The sequence below is a fragment of the Anser brachyrhynchus genome (genome assembly GCF_964034855.1).
Source record: "Anser brachyrhynchus genome assembly, chromosome: 18".
In the NCBI taxonomy this organism is placed as follows: domain Eukaryota; kingdom Metazoa; phylum Chordata; class Aves; order Anseriformes; family Anatidae; genus Anser; species Anser brachyrhynchus.
This window is the reverse complement of record NC_137711.1, coordinates 905,619-917,935: the sequence shown is the minus strand read 5'-3', so window position 1 is coordinate 917,935 and position 12,317 is coordinate 905,619. Positions and strand designations below refer to the sequence as shown.

At 52.1% G+C, this 12,317-nt stretch overlaps 2 protein-coding genes across 15 annotated transcripts in view; both read right to left on the bottom strand.

Annotated features, from left to right (window-relative positions):
• Window positions 1-466: 466 nt before the first annotated feature.
• ENDOV (endonuclease V) lies at window positions 467-11,891 on the bottom strand (the record flags this gene model as incomplete). 10 transcript variants are annotated; one of them, XM_080561006.1, is made up of 10 exons in its annotated part: window positions 467-1,113; window positions 2,172-2,248; window positions 7,580-7,734; window positions 8,072-8,197; window positions 8,834-8,902; window positions 9,005-9,117; window positions 9,210-9,249; window positions 9,629-9,763; window positions 10,935-11,106; window positions 11,497-11,891. In XM_080561006.1, the coding sequence occupies 9 exons, from the start codon at window positions 11,889-11,891 to the stop codon at window positions 2,197-2,199; spliced, it is 1,257 nt and encodes a 418-aa protein (XP_080417132.1). In that variant the 3' UTR covers window positions 467-1,113; window positions 2,172-2,196. The 10 variants fall into 10 exon arrangements, 8 of the variants coding, with proteins under 8 accessions (XP_080417132.1, XP_080417133.1, XP_080417134.1 ...); XM_080561007.1 differs by having other exon boundaries at window positions 8,072-8,144; XR_013940706.1 differs by lacking the exon at window positions 7,580-7,734 and having other exon boundaries at window positions 8,072-8,144.
• The window catches only part of RNF213 (ring finger protein 213), a 53,342-nt gene continuing 52,599 nt past the window's right edge, over window positions 11,575-12,317 (bottom strand). For all 5 annotated transcript variants that reach the window (XM_080560974.1, XM_080560975.1, XM_080560976.1 and 2 more), the window contains one exon: window positions 11,575-12,293. In XM_080560974.1, the coding sequence (XP_080417100.1) occupies window positions 12,140-12,293 (154 nt within the window). In that variant the 3' untranslated portion in view covers window positions 11,575-12,139. The remainder of the gene's footprint in view (window positions 12,294-12,317) is intronic.

Sequence of the window (12,317 nt, the reverse complement as noted above, 5' to 3'; positions counted from 1 at the left end):
GGTGTTGGTCCAAGTGTGCTGGCCACAGAGAGCTTCCCTCCTGACCTGACACGAGTGCTCCTGGTCCACTCAGGCTGCAAAAATCCAGGCTGGGGATCTGACCACCCTGACTGATTTGTGTATTAGTAAGGACTTCTTTCCTCATTCTCTGCAATGAGAAACTCTCCGTTCCCCCAAGACGGTCTTTTCTTCGGGAAGCGCTGGTCTGCACCGTGAGCCCTGTCTCAGGCACTGTGGGGAGGCTCACAGTAACACCAAGCAAGTCTGCGTCTCGTAATGCCCTTGTATCTGAATTGTGCTTCAGCAGCAATGCAGAGCAATTTCACAGCACGACCAGCAACACTAAAGCACCATGTGCCCAGCACAAACAATGATTCGCACACAGCCACCAAGGTCTGGTACTGCCGCATAGCACCACGGCAGCAGGCACGCAGAAGCCACTGACACCAAACAGACAGAAAGCTTCTCAGGTACTGGAGCTCAGACCACCAAGCCTCTTCCAAAATACACAGCAGACTGTTGGCTCCGTCCCCTCCCTCGTGAGTCACACGCCCACCTGAAACACGGAGTCCTCTGCCCGTCTGTCAGGACCAGCCGGAGCTGCATACTGGGCTTCTGTTCCCCAGAGACGTGCAAAGTGAGGGTGAGAGAACAAGCTGCAGGGACTGGGTGGAAGGCGTTCCAAAAATGAAAAATGCCAAGAAGGGAAGTCCCTGTCCCAGAGGAGCGGTGGGAGCCAAAGGCCAGCTTTGGAGCTTGATAGTAACTGTGTTGAGTGCCCCAACATCTCCTTGTAAATCACCTCCTGCAACTACCCGAGTACTCAAGTAAGTTGTAGAAAGTGAACACATGTATTTACAGCGCTTCAAAACCAACCATGAGAAATATGCTCTAAACATCGAGCAACATCCTTAACAGAGGCTGGTTTGCCTGTCTACCAGAGGAGTGCACAGTGGCTGGCGTTGTCCCGACCAACACAGCCTTGTGCTGCTCTGCCCACGGGTGGCACTCGGCTGCTGCCCTCTGCAGAACCACAGTCTTGCGTTCAGTGAAGAAGAGGCCCTGCAGTTTCTTCTGGCATGAGATTAATCATCCACTTCAGCCTTCTCTTTTCTGCAAGGAGCAAAAACCAGAAAGGATTACAGACTTAAAAAAAATAAAAAAATAAAAATAAAAGAAAGAAACCAAAAAGACAATCTACTACGTCACATACATGGGATGACTTTGGTGTTTCTGCTGCACAGGCTCCAAAACCAGCTAGCCTTTGTGTAAGCTTCAGCATCAGCATGAAGCACCAGCACAAATGGGGGACATGCGGCCTGGTACCGCACAGGGCTACCCCCCAGAGCCTGGCCACACTGTGCAACACTACTACAAGAACAGACTCATCTTTTGTTTCTGGATGCATTTTTCAGGACACAGGAGCTGAGCAGAGCATGATGAGTTTCACTGGCCCAGTGTCCTAATGAATCTGTAAGAGCTGCCTCAAGTCAGCGCAAGTAATCCCTGACTGCTGCCACCAGCAACCTTCATTCCTCACTCTTTCTGGTCCAGCATGACCCTCAGAGCAGAGTGGGTTTTGAGTTCTGACACACTTCATTCGTCCTGAAGTAGCTCTTCAGGCAGTGCTATCTGCTACCTGTCCAACCCGGTATCAGTGTGGGTCTGAGGGAACTCAACAACAAACTCCCATGAACAGTGCTGAAGAGGCAGCGCAGCCTTTTCATGACATGAGGAACTCCTACGCACCAGTGGACTTGCCATGGATTTGTACCGTTTAAGAGCAGCCATCGGCCTACATTATGTAAGAGTGGGGCTGTCTGACCCTCCCCTCATCCTCTGGGAACAGAAACCAGCTCCCTGCAGGATATTTCTGTTCACCCTCATGTCACACCTGTGGGCGTTAGTTCTTTGCTTATCATGGGTGCCGGAAACAGATCAAATCCCCAGTGACCTTCCCCAGCCTAGGACACGGTGCTCTGCAGAAAAAAACGTGTGAAGTAGCATGGCTACAACCACCAGAAATCACCCTTTATGGAGGCAACATATGTCCTGATGTCACTTCAGCTCACCTTGTTACCCGGCCTGTCCCTTTAATGCCATTACTGAAGATCATTACATGAGCAGATCCCATTTGGAGAGGCAGCTGCTCGGGCTGCCCACACACCTACCTCTCTGGCCCAGAAGACGGGACCTTCACTGGTGAACACATCTGCTTCCGAATATACTCCCTCGATCTAATGTCAGCCTGGAATAAAGGAGGAAAATGAGTGAAAAGGGATTGATCAGGCTGTTTGGTGTCTCCCATTGTTGTCTCAGTGTGCCCCTGCACATCCTAATGCCAGTGCATCATAACTAGCCCTTCTGTGACTGCCTGGCTACAAGCAACCTGTGCGCTTCTGTCCTTGGTTGTTTTTTGTGCCTCACTGTAAGCTGCTTGGGAGGGTGAAGACTTGAGACAAAGAAAGAGAGGGTCCTGGACCCAGCAGCCCTACTGGAGTACAGTCCATTTCAGAAAGAGAAATGACAGTCTCCGAACCCTTCCTGTCTGCCCCTTCACTTCTCAGAGGAGCAAGGAGGCGACGCTGAGCATGCAGGAGACACTGGGTTCAGACAGTTCCTGCCAGCCCATGCCTAAAGTCTGCTCAGCTCTCACCCTACCACAAGCACGGCAGGATGAACAGCCAGAGCAGGAACCAGACTGAGCTTCCTCAGTAAATCCCTATTGCAGCTCAGATGTGTGGAGTCATCCCTCACCAAAGGCTTCCACAAGACCCAGAGGATGCATTAGCACGGGTTTCCAGCTCACACTGCAGTGAGCCTTCCTGCAGCAAGCACTGACCCAGCAGGAATCCCTCACCTTACACCTACACTGAACAGCTCCTAAGATGCCCTCCTGGTCATCTAGGGATGTGACAGGCCAGCAAGAATTTCCAGAGGCTAGGTAAGAATTGTTCACTGGCAAAGGGAGAGTTGCTGAGGTGATGGGCTGCTTTTCCATTGTGTCTCGTCTCTGTGCCAGAGCTGCAACTCCCCTTTCATGAACCCTGGCAGGAGAGCCAGGCTGAAGGAGACACGGGAGACTGAGAGTGCTCTGGTGTTTTCATCCCGTGAACCGACCTAAATGTCTTCTTCCATATGCAGGCACGTCTGAATGCAAGGCAGGAAAGTATAACGAGCAGCCAGGCTCCTCCATGGGCCTTTCCCAGCAATAGCTTGGAACCTGGAGTCCAGGCCCACTGATGAGAGATGGAATAGACTTGATAGAAATTTAAGAGCACGGTCTCCTCAAAAGTTAGGGAAATACTGGAGCATTTTATTGACTTTTCTTGGGGCTGCGGAATGCCTCACGGACTCTGCTGCAATGACCTTCACTGTCTACACAGTGAAACAGAAGTTGTGTCCTGGGACTATGCTAACAGGGACTCCCACTGGCATTTCAGGCAGGTCAGGCTGCAGCCTTCAGGCTCAGAGCATTCCAAGATCATCCATGGTCTTTACAGCTGTGACGCTGTGATGTTCACAAAGAATTAGCTTTTCTGGTCACTAATCAGCTGAGAAATGTGGCTGTCCCCTCCACAGGAAACTTAAGGAAAATTAAGAGGGGGAACAAGGTTACGGAGGGGGCTGTGAAGAGTTGGGAATATAGCAATGCAGCAGACAAGTTGTCAAGATGACATGGGATGAAACGAGAGAAGCTGGCATTGCCCATTCTTGTACCCATCCCTTTACTTCCTCTGTTCCAGCAGTTGTATCACGAAGTAACAGATGGAGAAGCACGCCACTTGTCTGCTGCATATCCTTTTCCCTAGGCATGAGCTTGGCTCATCCTGCCTTTGCGCCTGGTGGGCTGGCTGTGTGATGGTAATTACGTGGCTAAAGCAGGTAAAAACATCCTGTGAAAGCAAACAGAGACGAGGCACAAGCACACTCTTGGCTCTACCACTTCTTGGCAGCAGATGCGAGGCAAGTGACTGACACACCTTTGACACTGTCCTAGCTTGTGAGTCCAAAAGCAAAGCTGACAAGGAAGACAACAGGAGCAGTTTACACGCCAGACCGCAACAGTGCTACACGCTCTGCTTTCCTGTACGACCCCTCCTGGGGCCACAGACGAAAGATGTAACGTTGAGACTCTACCAAATTCATGGCTTACTGCCCTCTTCCTTGAAGTTGATCTCAGAGCCATCACCAAACCTCATCAAGCCCCTCCTCATGCAAGTATCCAGTTCCTCCTTTCCATTTCTGATATACTCTCCTGTGACATGAACCCCCTGAGCTCACCTGGAGAACTAGAGTGCTGTGTCTTATCAGCAGTGCAAGACAGCACGTGGTCAGAGCTGGGCAAGAACACCAAGAGAAATCCCAAGAGCTATAGAAGGCATTGCTGAACATTTACGGGATGTTCTTGTTGCCTTGAAGTACTGCTGGTATTACTGTTCAGCTTTCCAGTGCTACTCCATATTAGTGTAAGACTTTCGGATGCCATTACAAGCACCCGGATCCTGGTCTCTTGGTAACTTTGATTTTAACATTCCCTCAACGTTTTTTTTTTTCTTTTTCAGAAACTTTCTTTCTCAAAAACACTGCTAGCCTGTGACATTTTAGAACAGCTGCTGTGCCCCACCTCAAAGACAGAGTCTCTCTCTCCAGTTAAAAAGCAGTCTGTGACCTTCCCAGCTGGAAAAGCTTCACAGAATATGATGATCATGCTAATAAAGTGGGTTAGCGCATCCCCAGTGGCTGTCCTTGAAGCATTTTCTACTCTCATCACTATGCTATACTTCTGAAGAGTCTCTCCCATGCCCCAACGAGCTCCCCATCCTTCCCCCCCTGCAGCTCCCAGTCAGGCGTCTCAGGTGGAGACTCTGCCAGCTTACTGCTGGAAATGCAGCTCCACAACTGCTTAACAAATCTGCGAGCTCGAGAATGAAACGTGGTTACATAAGGGGTGGTTTGTTTGGGAGATTTTTTTCCCTTCTCTCTATAATTGGACAGTTTCATAACTGAACTGACAAATAACTTTGATCACTCTTCAGGATAAGCGATTACGTGATGTATTTTATAACGAGGGAAAGAGGTTGTTCAATAGAGTCCCTACTGGGAGACCAAGGTAGCAAGAGTCAGATCTACAAACTATTTTTCTAGGGAAGAAAACCCCCTGAATTCATTCTACTCATAACATAAGCTAATGCTTGATTAGGTGGCAAGTTACTGGCCAGTCCTCACTCCTAACACAGCGCTGAGAGACAGCTTAACCCAGCGTATTAACCAAGAGGCTAATCAATAAGATGGATAACTGTCCCGTAATAATCCTCACAGATTGTTTCTATTTTCAGCAGGGACTAGTGTTGGCATTACGGTCTGGAATTGTTGCTTTGCCTATTTTATGAGGGGCAGCGGTGAGCAGCAAGCTTCTATTGGGGGGCTACATCTCGGGGGAGTAAGAATTTCAGGATATCAGCGACTGATTTCCCTGCAGGGCAGCAGGAGCTATTCACAGGGAGAAGAGGGATGATGGCTTATTTTTCAGTTTTGCATTAATAAGTATTTAATACCGCACATGATGTGACCTGCAGAAACCCACAGCTGTGGCCAGGCTGATTTCTGTCCTCCTTGGTGGGCTGGAGTAACATCAGGCTGCCCCAGCAGCCACATCCTGAGCCAGCAGGAACCAGCTGGGCAAGCCGCCAGCTGCAGCTAAAAGGATCATCAAGTGAGCTGGAGGCTGCTGTGCAGCCAGCCAGGAAGCTGAGGAAGCAAGAGCAGAAGAATCTGTCCCAGAGCAATCCTCATCAGACGGAGTGTTAAAAGCTTCTGATTCCACACTGTGCGTGTGGATCCTGGGTCTGAGCAGGCTCGGAGCGTGGGCAAACACTGGAGAGGGCTTCTGACCTCTGCCAGAAGCAGGCAAGAGCGGTTGCTCTCAGGAGGGCTTGCTGTTGGTTCCAGTGCCGCTCAGTTTAAATGCTTCGTTCATTTTTCTGTGATGACAGCTTCTGCCTATCTCAATACCTTTGTCTGGTTAGCTTGAAAGGACCAAGGCTGCCTCAAAACCTCACCAGCTGGCTGGGTGGAGGGATCGCCCCTCTGCAAACGATATTCTCCCAGTTCAGCCTTGCACATGGAAGAAGTACTAAACAGAAGTAAATACGTACGTAGGTGATAATGAACCTCCCTCTGCTTTCTCTGAAAGATCGCCCCTCTCACCTGCATCACAGCCACAGTTCCTTTGGCAACACAACCACATCGTGGGCTGAATGCAAATCAAACTGCTTCTGATTACTGTGAAGATGCAGTTTCATGCCCAAGAAGCACAACACACCCTACACAGACTGGCCAGCCATACCTCTTGGAAAGTGGAAGGTTTAAGTTCCCACAACAGTCGACAGTATTACACACGCTGCAGCGCAGCACTGCGTTCATCCAAGCCGTAAACACAGCCTCAAAAAGGTACTGCCAGCTGAGTTATCTGGAGAGCATTACACTTCTAGGGCTACCAGAACTTACCAACTAAGGGCTAATATTCCAGAAGTCTCTCACTGGACACTGGGAAAGCTGTAAGCACATCACCCGCCAGATCTGCAAGCCTGTCACGGAGAGATCCCGTAGCAAAAAGATCACCCAAGCCAGAACTCCCCACTGCCCTGCATCAAAATCTATGACAGTTACTACACAGAAGTGTGGTGGGAAAAGTCCCGTGGAAAGGTTTAAACACCATTACCTCCTGCCCCTCCTCTGCCTCTACACTAAACACACACCCTTCTCGATTTCTAGCCTCTCTGTAAGGAACGTGACAACACCTCATTCCATCACTTTAAATAAAGGTCATAGTTAGAGGACTGGAGGAGTCTCGGAACATAGACAAACACTGGAGAAAGCTGGAAATGAAATGAAGGTGATGAAAACCTCCAAGACACCTTTTTGTTTCCAAAGGGAATGCTTTTCCCCTTTCCTCTGAGCACTGCTGAACTGCAGAGCTAGCTTACAGCTCTGCGGAGGCATCTGTCCCTTGCTGGAAGAGGTTACATAAGAAGATCTATCAGCCTACTCCCGTCTGGCAGGTAGTGGTTTATGAGATCAGAAACTCTAGTTCTGGAATGGATGCTTCAAGGTTTGTTTTGCTTTAAGGCGTTAGATTTTTGTCTGTTTTATAACTATAGACTCGATACTCCGCTTTCAGGAAACACTGTGGTGCCAAGGAGAAGACCCCGTGTGCAGAGACTGCGTTAACAGCCCTCGGCAGGATCTTCTCAGTGCTGCTCTGAGGAGCTGCAGAGCAAAGGTGCCCAGACGCCTGACAAGCACGGAGGTGTAGCAACGTGACCTGCGTGTTCCAGGGCAACGTTACAAACAGGGACATCTGAAGAGGCCCTGCTCCCTGAGCAGCCGCTGGGTCAGGCCCACCCGCTAACAGCAGGGTGACCCTGAGAAGGGAAGCACTTGTCAGGCTAGAAGTCCCAGAGGCTTTACGCTTCTCCAGACCCCTTTCTCAAGCCCTGCTGTGATTTAATTAGTGTGAAGCAGAGCCTCGGTGGCAGCTGCGGCTCACTGAATGTGATCCAGTGCTGTCACCTACTGGCTGCCTGCTGTCCCAGAGCCCGCAGTTCCTTGTGGAGTGCAGTAGCGAGGAAAAGCCCAGAGGAGCAGCACTGCAGTCTGTGCTAGGCTCACAGCACCAGGAAAGCTGCGTTTCCAGCTCCTCTGTATTAACATCAGCATCACAGAAGTTGCCTGCAGAGAGGAACCAAGAAATCTGTCAAGCTAGGTCTGCAGTGAGGGTTGTGTGCGCTTCTCAGCACTGCGTCAGAAGAACAAGCAAGGAAGAAGGGAGGACGATCACCTCACCACCACATAAACACCAATACAACAGGCCGGGGAGGACAGGCCAGCAAGAAGGGTGCCCACTGCAGAACTGTCAGTTACAGACGGGCGGCAAACCGAGGCTCCGAAACATCACCACAGGCTTGGCATCCGCAGCTATCATGTCCCCCCACTACCTACCTGCCTGCCTGCCTGCTCCACTACCCCACGTCTGCACTCCCCTTCCTCAGCTCCCCTGCTTCTGTACCTGGCGGATGGGCTCCGGGATCCGGTACCTGCAGCAGGACTGGACCAGACGCACAGCTGTCTCCAGGCACACCCTGTGGCCCACAGAGATATAAAGGGGCTTAGAGCTGTTGCAGCTACGCAGGGCCTGTGCATTCAGAAACAAGAGAGATCAAATACTTAAGAGGCTTATTTCAAACAAATACAACGTGGCAGATGAATTATAGGCCAGCCAGTTGTCTTCAGAGGGTGGGCTGCTGGGTCTGTGTTTGCTAGCTCCCAACCTCCTTGATCCTCTGCTGTACAGTCATCTCCTCACAGGGACTGTTTGCCCTTTTGGACACTCGTGACCCTTCCCCAGATGCCTCACACAGCTCTGGGAAGCAATGAGACTTGCTAAAACAGACTGTGTTAACATAACACCAGACGGAGGAAGTTTCTTACACCTGCCCATTTCCTGTGCAGCACTCTTCTGAGTCAAATGCTTTCGTATTGCATCCTGGTAAGCTGCTACAGAAGTGGCACCTCTCCTTGACCATGGTTCATGAACAGGGTGCCATAACCATGCACATGAATATACCCAACACCTGAACCACCAACTCTTTCCGCTGGTGTCTGAGTTGACAGAAAAGGGAAATCGGCGCTACTGGTCACCCGTTCAGACCTTGTCTGCCTGAACTAACGTCACCAAGACCAGTCCCACTACAGTGACAACATCCTCCAGTGCTCACAGCTACACAAAGCTGGAAGACTTGGTGGCCAAGCAGAACTCCCTGCAGCTTACCATACCAAGGACATTCCCTGAAGTGCCTGTCAGTGGGAATGTATCTCCTCCTCTCTGCAAGGAACGGATCTAGGGCACAGAAACACAGTCAGTCGGTGAGAAATTACTTGAATGCGACTGCGCATGTCTAGGGATATTAAAGAGTGGAAATAATTCCCAGCCTAGCCTCACCTGCTCTCTGTGCAGCTCATCCCTGGCCAAACCATCCACCTGCAGGAGGTTCTTGGCCACTCCAATGCACGGTAGATCTGTCAGGACTCCCAGGTGACAGGCCACACCAAACCCTGCCAACAACAAGGCACTGTAACTGCAGAACACCAGACAGGAATCTCAAGTGGCAGCACGGGGAGAGCAGGGCTCTCCAGTGCAGTCCTACCTCTGTGATGGAGCAGGCCATTCCCATCTACAAGAAGCACCTGAAAAAAAAAAAAACGCATTATTTTCTGTGCACTGAGAGCCTCCAATATGCAGCGATGCTAGCCCTCTGAGGAAGAAGTCTGTCTCAGTACTTTTACTCCTCTGCATAAGGATCTTCCTTCCTTCAGTGCTGCTTACATATGACTTTAAATGACCAGTGTCCCACCGCCACAAGCTCTTAATGGCTGGCAGCACTCTTCACTGGTGCTACACACAGAATAGCATCCCTAGTCCCTGAAGAAAGTGGAATAGTTGCCTCACTAAAACTTCAACACTGTGCTTTCTGCTCCGCCGGCAGAAAACTGCTAGGCAGCGCAATCTCAGCAGTACTCTGAGCCTTTGTGATTTTTCAGCTTAGGACAAAGAAATGAGCCACACCTGAGGTTTGAGCCTGGGCTCCTCCTGCTGAACTCTCTGAACAGCTTCCACCAGGAAAGGGACCTCTCGGAAGGCCAAGAATCCTGCCACATACGGGGCACTCACGGCCACCATCTGGCAGTCCTCGTACAGCACCTAGGAGTACAGCGGGACAGAGCAGAGACAGTGACCTCCAGGACTTTCCTGGGTAGATCCTGGCTCTTTCAGACATCTCTTCCAGTTTATGTCCTTTACTTTTTTGTTGTTTTTTTCCCAAATACTTTGCTTCTGGATCTCTCCTACAAAGCTAAGGGCATTGGGTTGTGTCAGTCCATTAGAGAAAGGGGTCAATAATGGACTGCTGACAGAAGACGGCCAGACATCACCCTACCATACCCTGCTTGAGAGCGAAGTCCTGGAAAGAAACGAGAGCAGCTATTCAAATATGCAGCAAGGGACCCCAAAGCTCACACAAAGCATTATCAAACGGTGTTCGTGTTTCTGTGCAGGGAGTGGCAAGGGATGCCAAAACAAACCCTTTAAGACAGGACGAAAAACGTACACACGGTGTAAGTCAAGGATCAAGGATGGATTTGGAATTCGGTTCATAAAAATCCCAGTGGCCAATATCAAACTTTATTTCTGTTTGTTATAGGTTTTAAAGGTAACTTTTACATCATTTTGAAAGTTAGGAAACAGGCAAGTAACTTTATTAATTCAAGATAAACAACTACGGGACGTGGAATTTGTGGCAGTCTTAGGAATGTTTCTGTAAGTTATATCCCGTATTACGAGTTGATTCCAAGCAAGAACTCACGAAGAGGACAGCTGCTGTTTAGGAGTACTGCAAATGCTTTAATTTCTTCTCTCAATTGGCAGTGAATAACAATGGCCCTCCTGGGTAGTGGCTGAGACTGGCTATTTCTAACGCCTACCTAAACCAGCTAAAGTCATCTGTGCCTGGCTGCGACCTACATCTCAGCACTGTATTTTCTGATCTACTGACTTGTACCCATACTGAGGCTGTCCTTCGGTGCCTCTGAAGTTCCCAGTAATCCCATGAACCTCCTGCAGCTGGCAGCGGTTTGCATCACATCTTCCCAGAGGTATCTCTACAACCTCACTTATTCTCTCCTGTTTATCCTTCTCGCAGGACACGGTGGGGGGGGGCGGCTTTGTGAAGCGCACGCGGCAACTCGCTGAGGTCCCGCGAGGCGGAGAGGCACGGCAGACAGCGGCCTTTTGTGCGAACCTTCCGAGGAAACACCTCGCGCTCCCGCACGCCTGGGCACCACCGTGCGGAGCGCAGCCGTTCACTCGCCGTTACCTCGAGCCCCGGGTAGCTGAGAACGACGAGGGAAGCGCAGGCCCTCGAGTCGTCGCCTTTGACGTAAGACAAGTCCACGCCTCCCACTCTCTCCAGCCCCGCGAAGCTCGGCTCCTTCTGCCACTCCTCGGTGTCCTCCTCCACCACGCCGCCCTTCAGCCGGGCCTGCTCGCTGCCGGAGGAGCGCAGAGCCGCGGGGTGAGCGCCGCCTCCCGCCCGGCCCGCGCCCAGGCCCCGCTCCCCCCCCCTCACCGAGCGGGCGGCCCCGGACCGGGCCCCGCCAGGGCGCACGAGCCTCGGCTACAGAGGGCAGAGCGCAGGGGGAGCCTCCCGGGCGGCCCCCGGGGGCTGGGCGGGGAAAGGGAGCCCGCCGGGCCCGGCCCGCACCGAGAGGGAGCGCAACGGGGCCCCGCCGCACCGGCCCGGGCCCGAAGCCTGGGCCTGGGCCTACCCCGCCCCGGAGCCCCCCGGGCCCGCAGCCCCGCGCGGTTGCCATGGCCACCGCCACCGCCCCCCCCTCCTCCCCGGGCGCATGCGCAGGGCGCCCCCCCCCCGCCGTTACCGTGCCCAGCGGCGGAGCGGGGCGGCCGGCGGCGGCCCCGTCATGGCGGCGCGGCGGGGAAGGAGGCGGAGGCGGGAGGAGCTGCAGCGGGGCTTTATTGAGGAGCGCCGCGGGGAGGGGCCGGCCCCCGGCCCGGCGAAAGGCCGCAGCTGGGGGTGAGGTGAAGGCAGGAAGGGAGCCGGTTCGTTTTGGGGCAGTTTTCGCTTTTTTCTCTCTTTCCACCTCGGTCTCGGCGCTCCGGGGGTGCTGAGGGGGGCGAAGGGGGGCACAGAGGGGCAGGCGGCACCGGGGGAGCTGTGCAGGGGAAGGGCAGCAGCACAGCGAGCACCCCGGTGCTGGCAGGTATCAAGAAACAGGGAGATCGCAGAAAAATGCCTATTAAAAGTGCCTGTCATTGCCCATCGTCAACGAGCACCCTTCTCTTTCTACTCTGTTCTGCTGCTGCATGGAGGCATCCAAACTTCACCCCGTTGGCATAAAAAGTGGCATGGGGGGAAAGGTAACACACACAACACAAAAACAACACCCATTAAACCCTGACCTTCCTGAATCTCACTTGCACCCTGTGGTTGAGGCACTAAAATGGTGTAAGAGGAGGAAAAATCACTAGTGGGCCCAGGCAGGCCCAGTGGTGCTAGTAGTCTTAGCTTTCTCTATGCTCTCTTTTGAAGAGAGCAGCTGCTTTCCAGGTAGCAGTAGCATGGGAGAGGAGAATCTCATCTGGGAATGCATCTTGCAGCTCTGCAGCCAACTCAGAGTCTTTTTCATCAAGGAGAGGAATGAGTGATTCCTTCAGGCTAGAAAGCAGAGAGCAAAGTAAT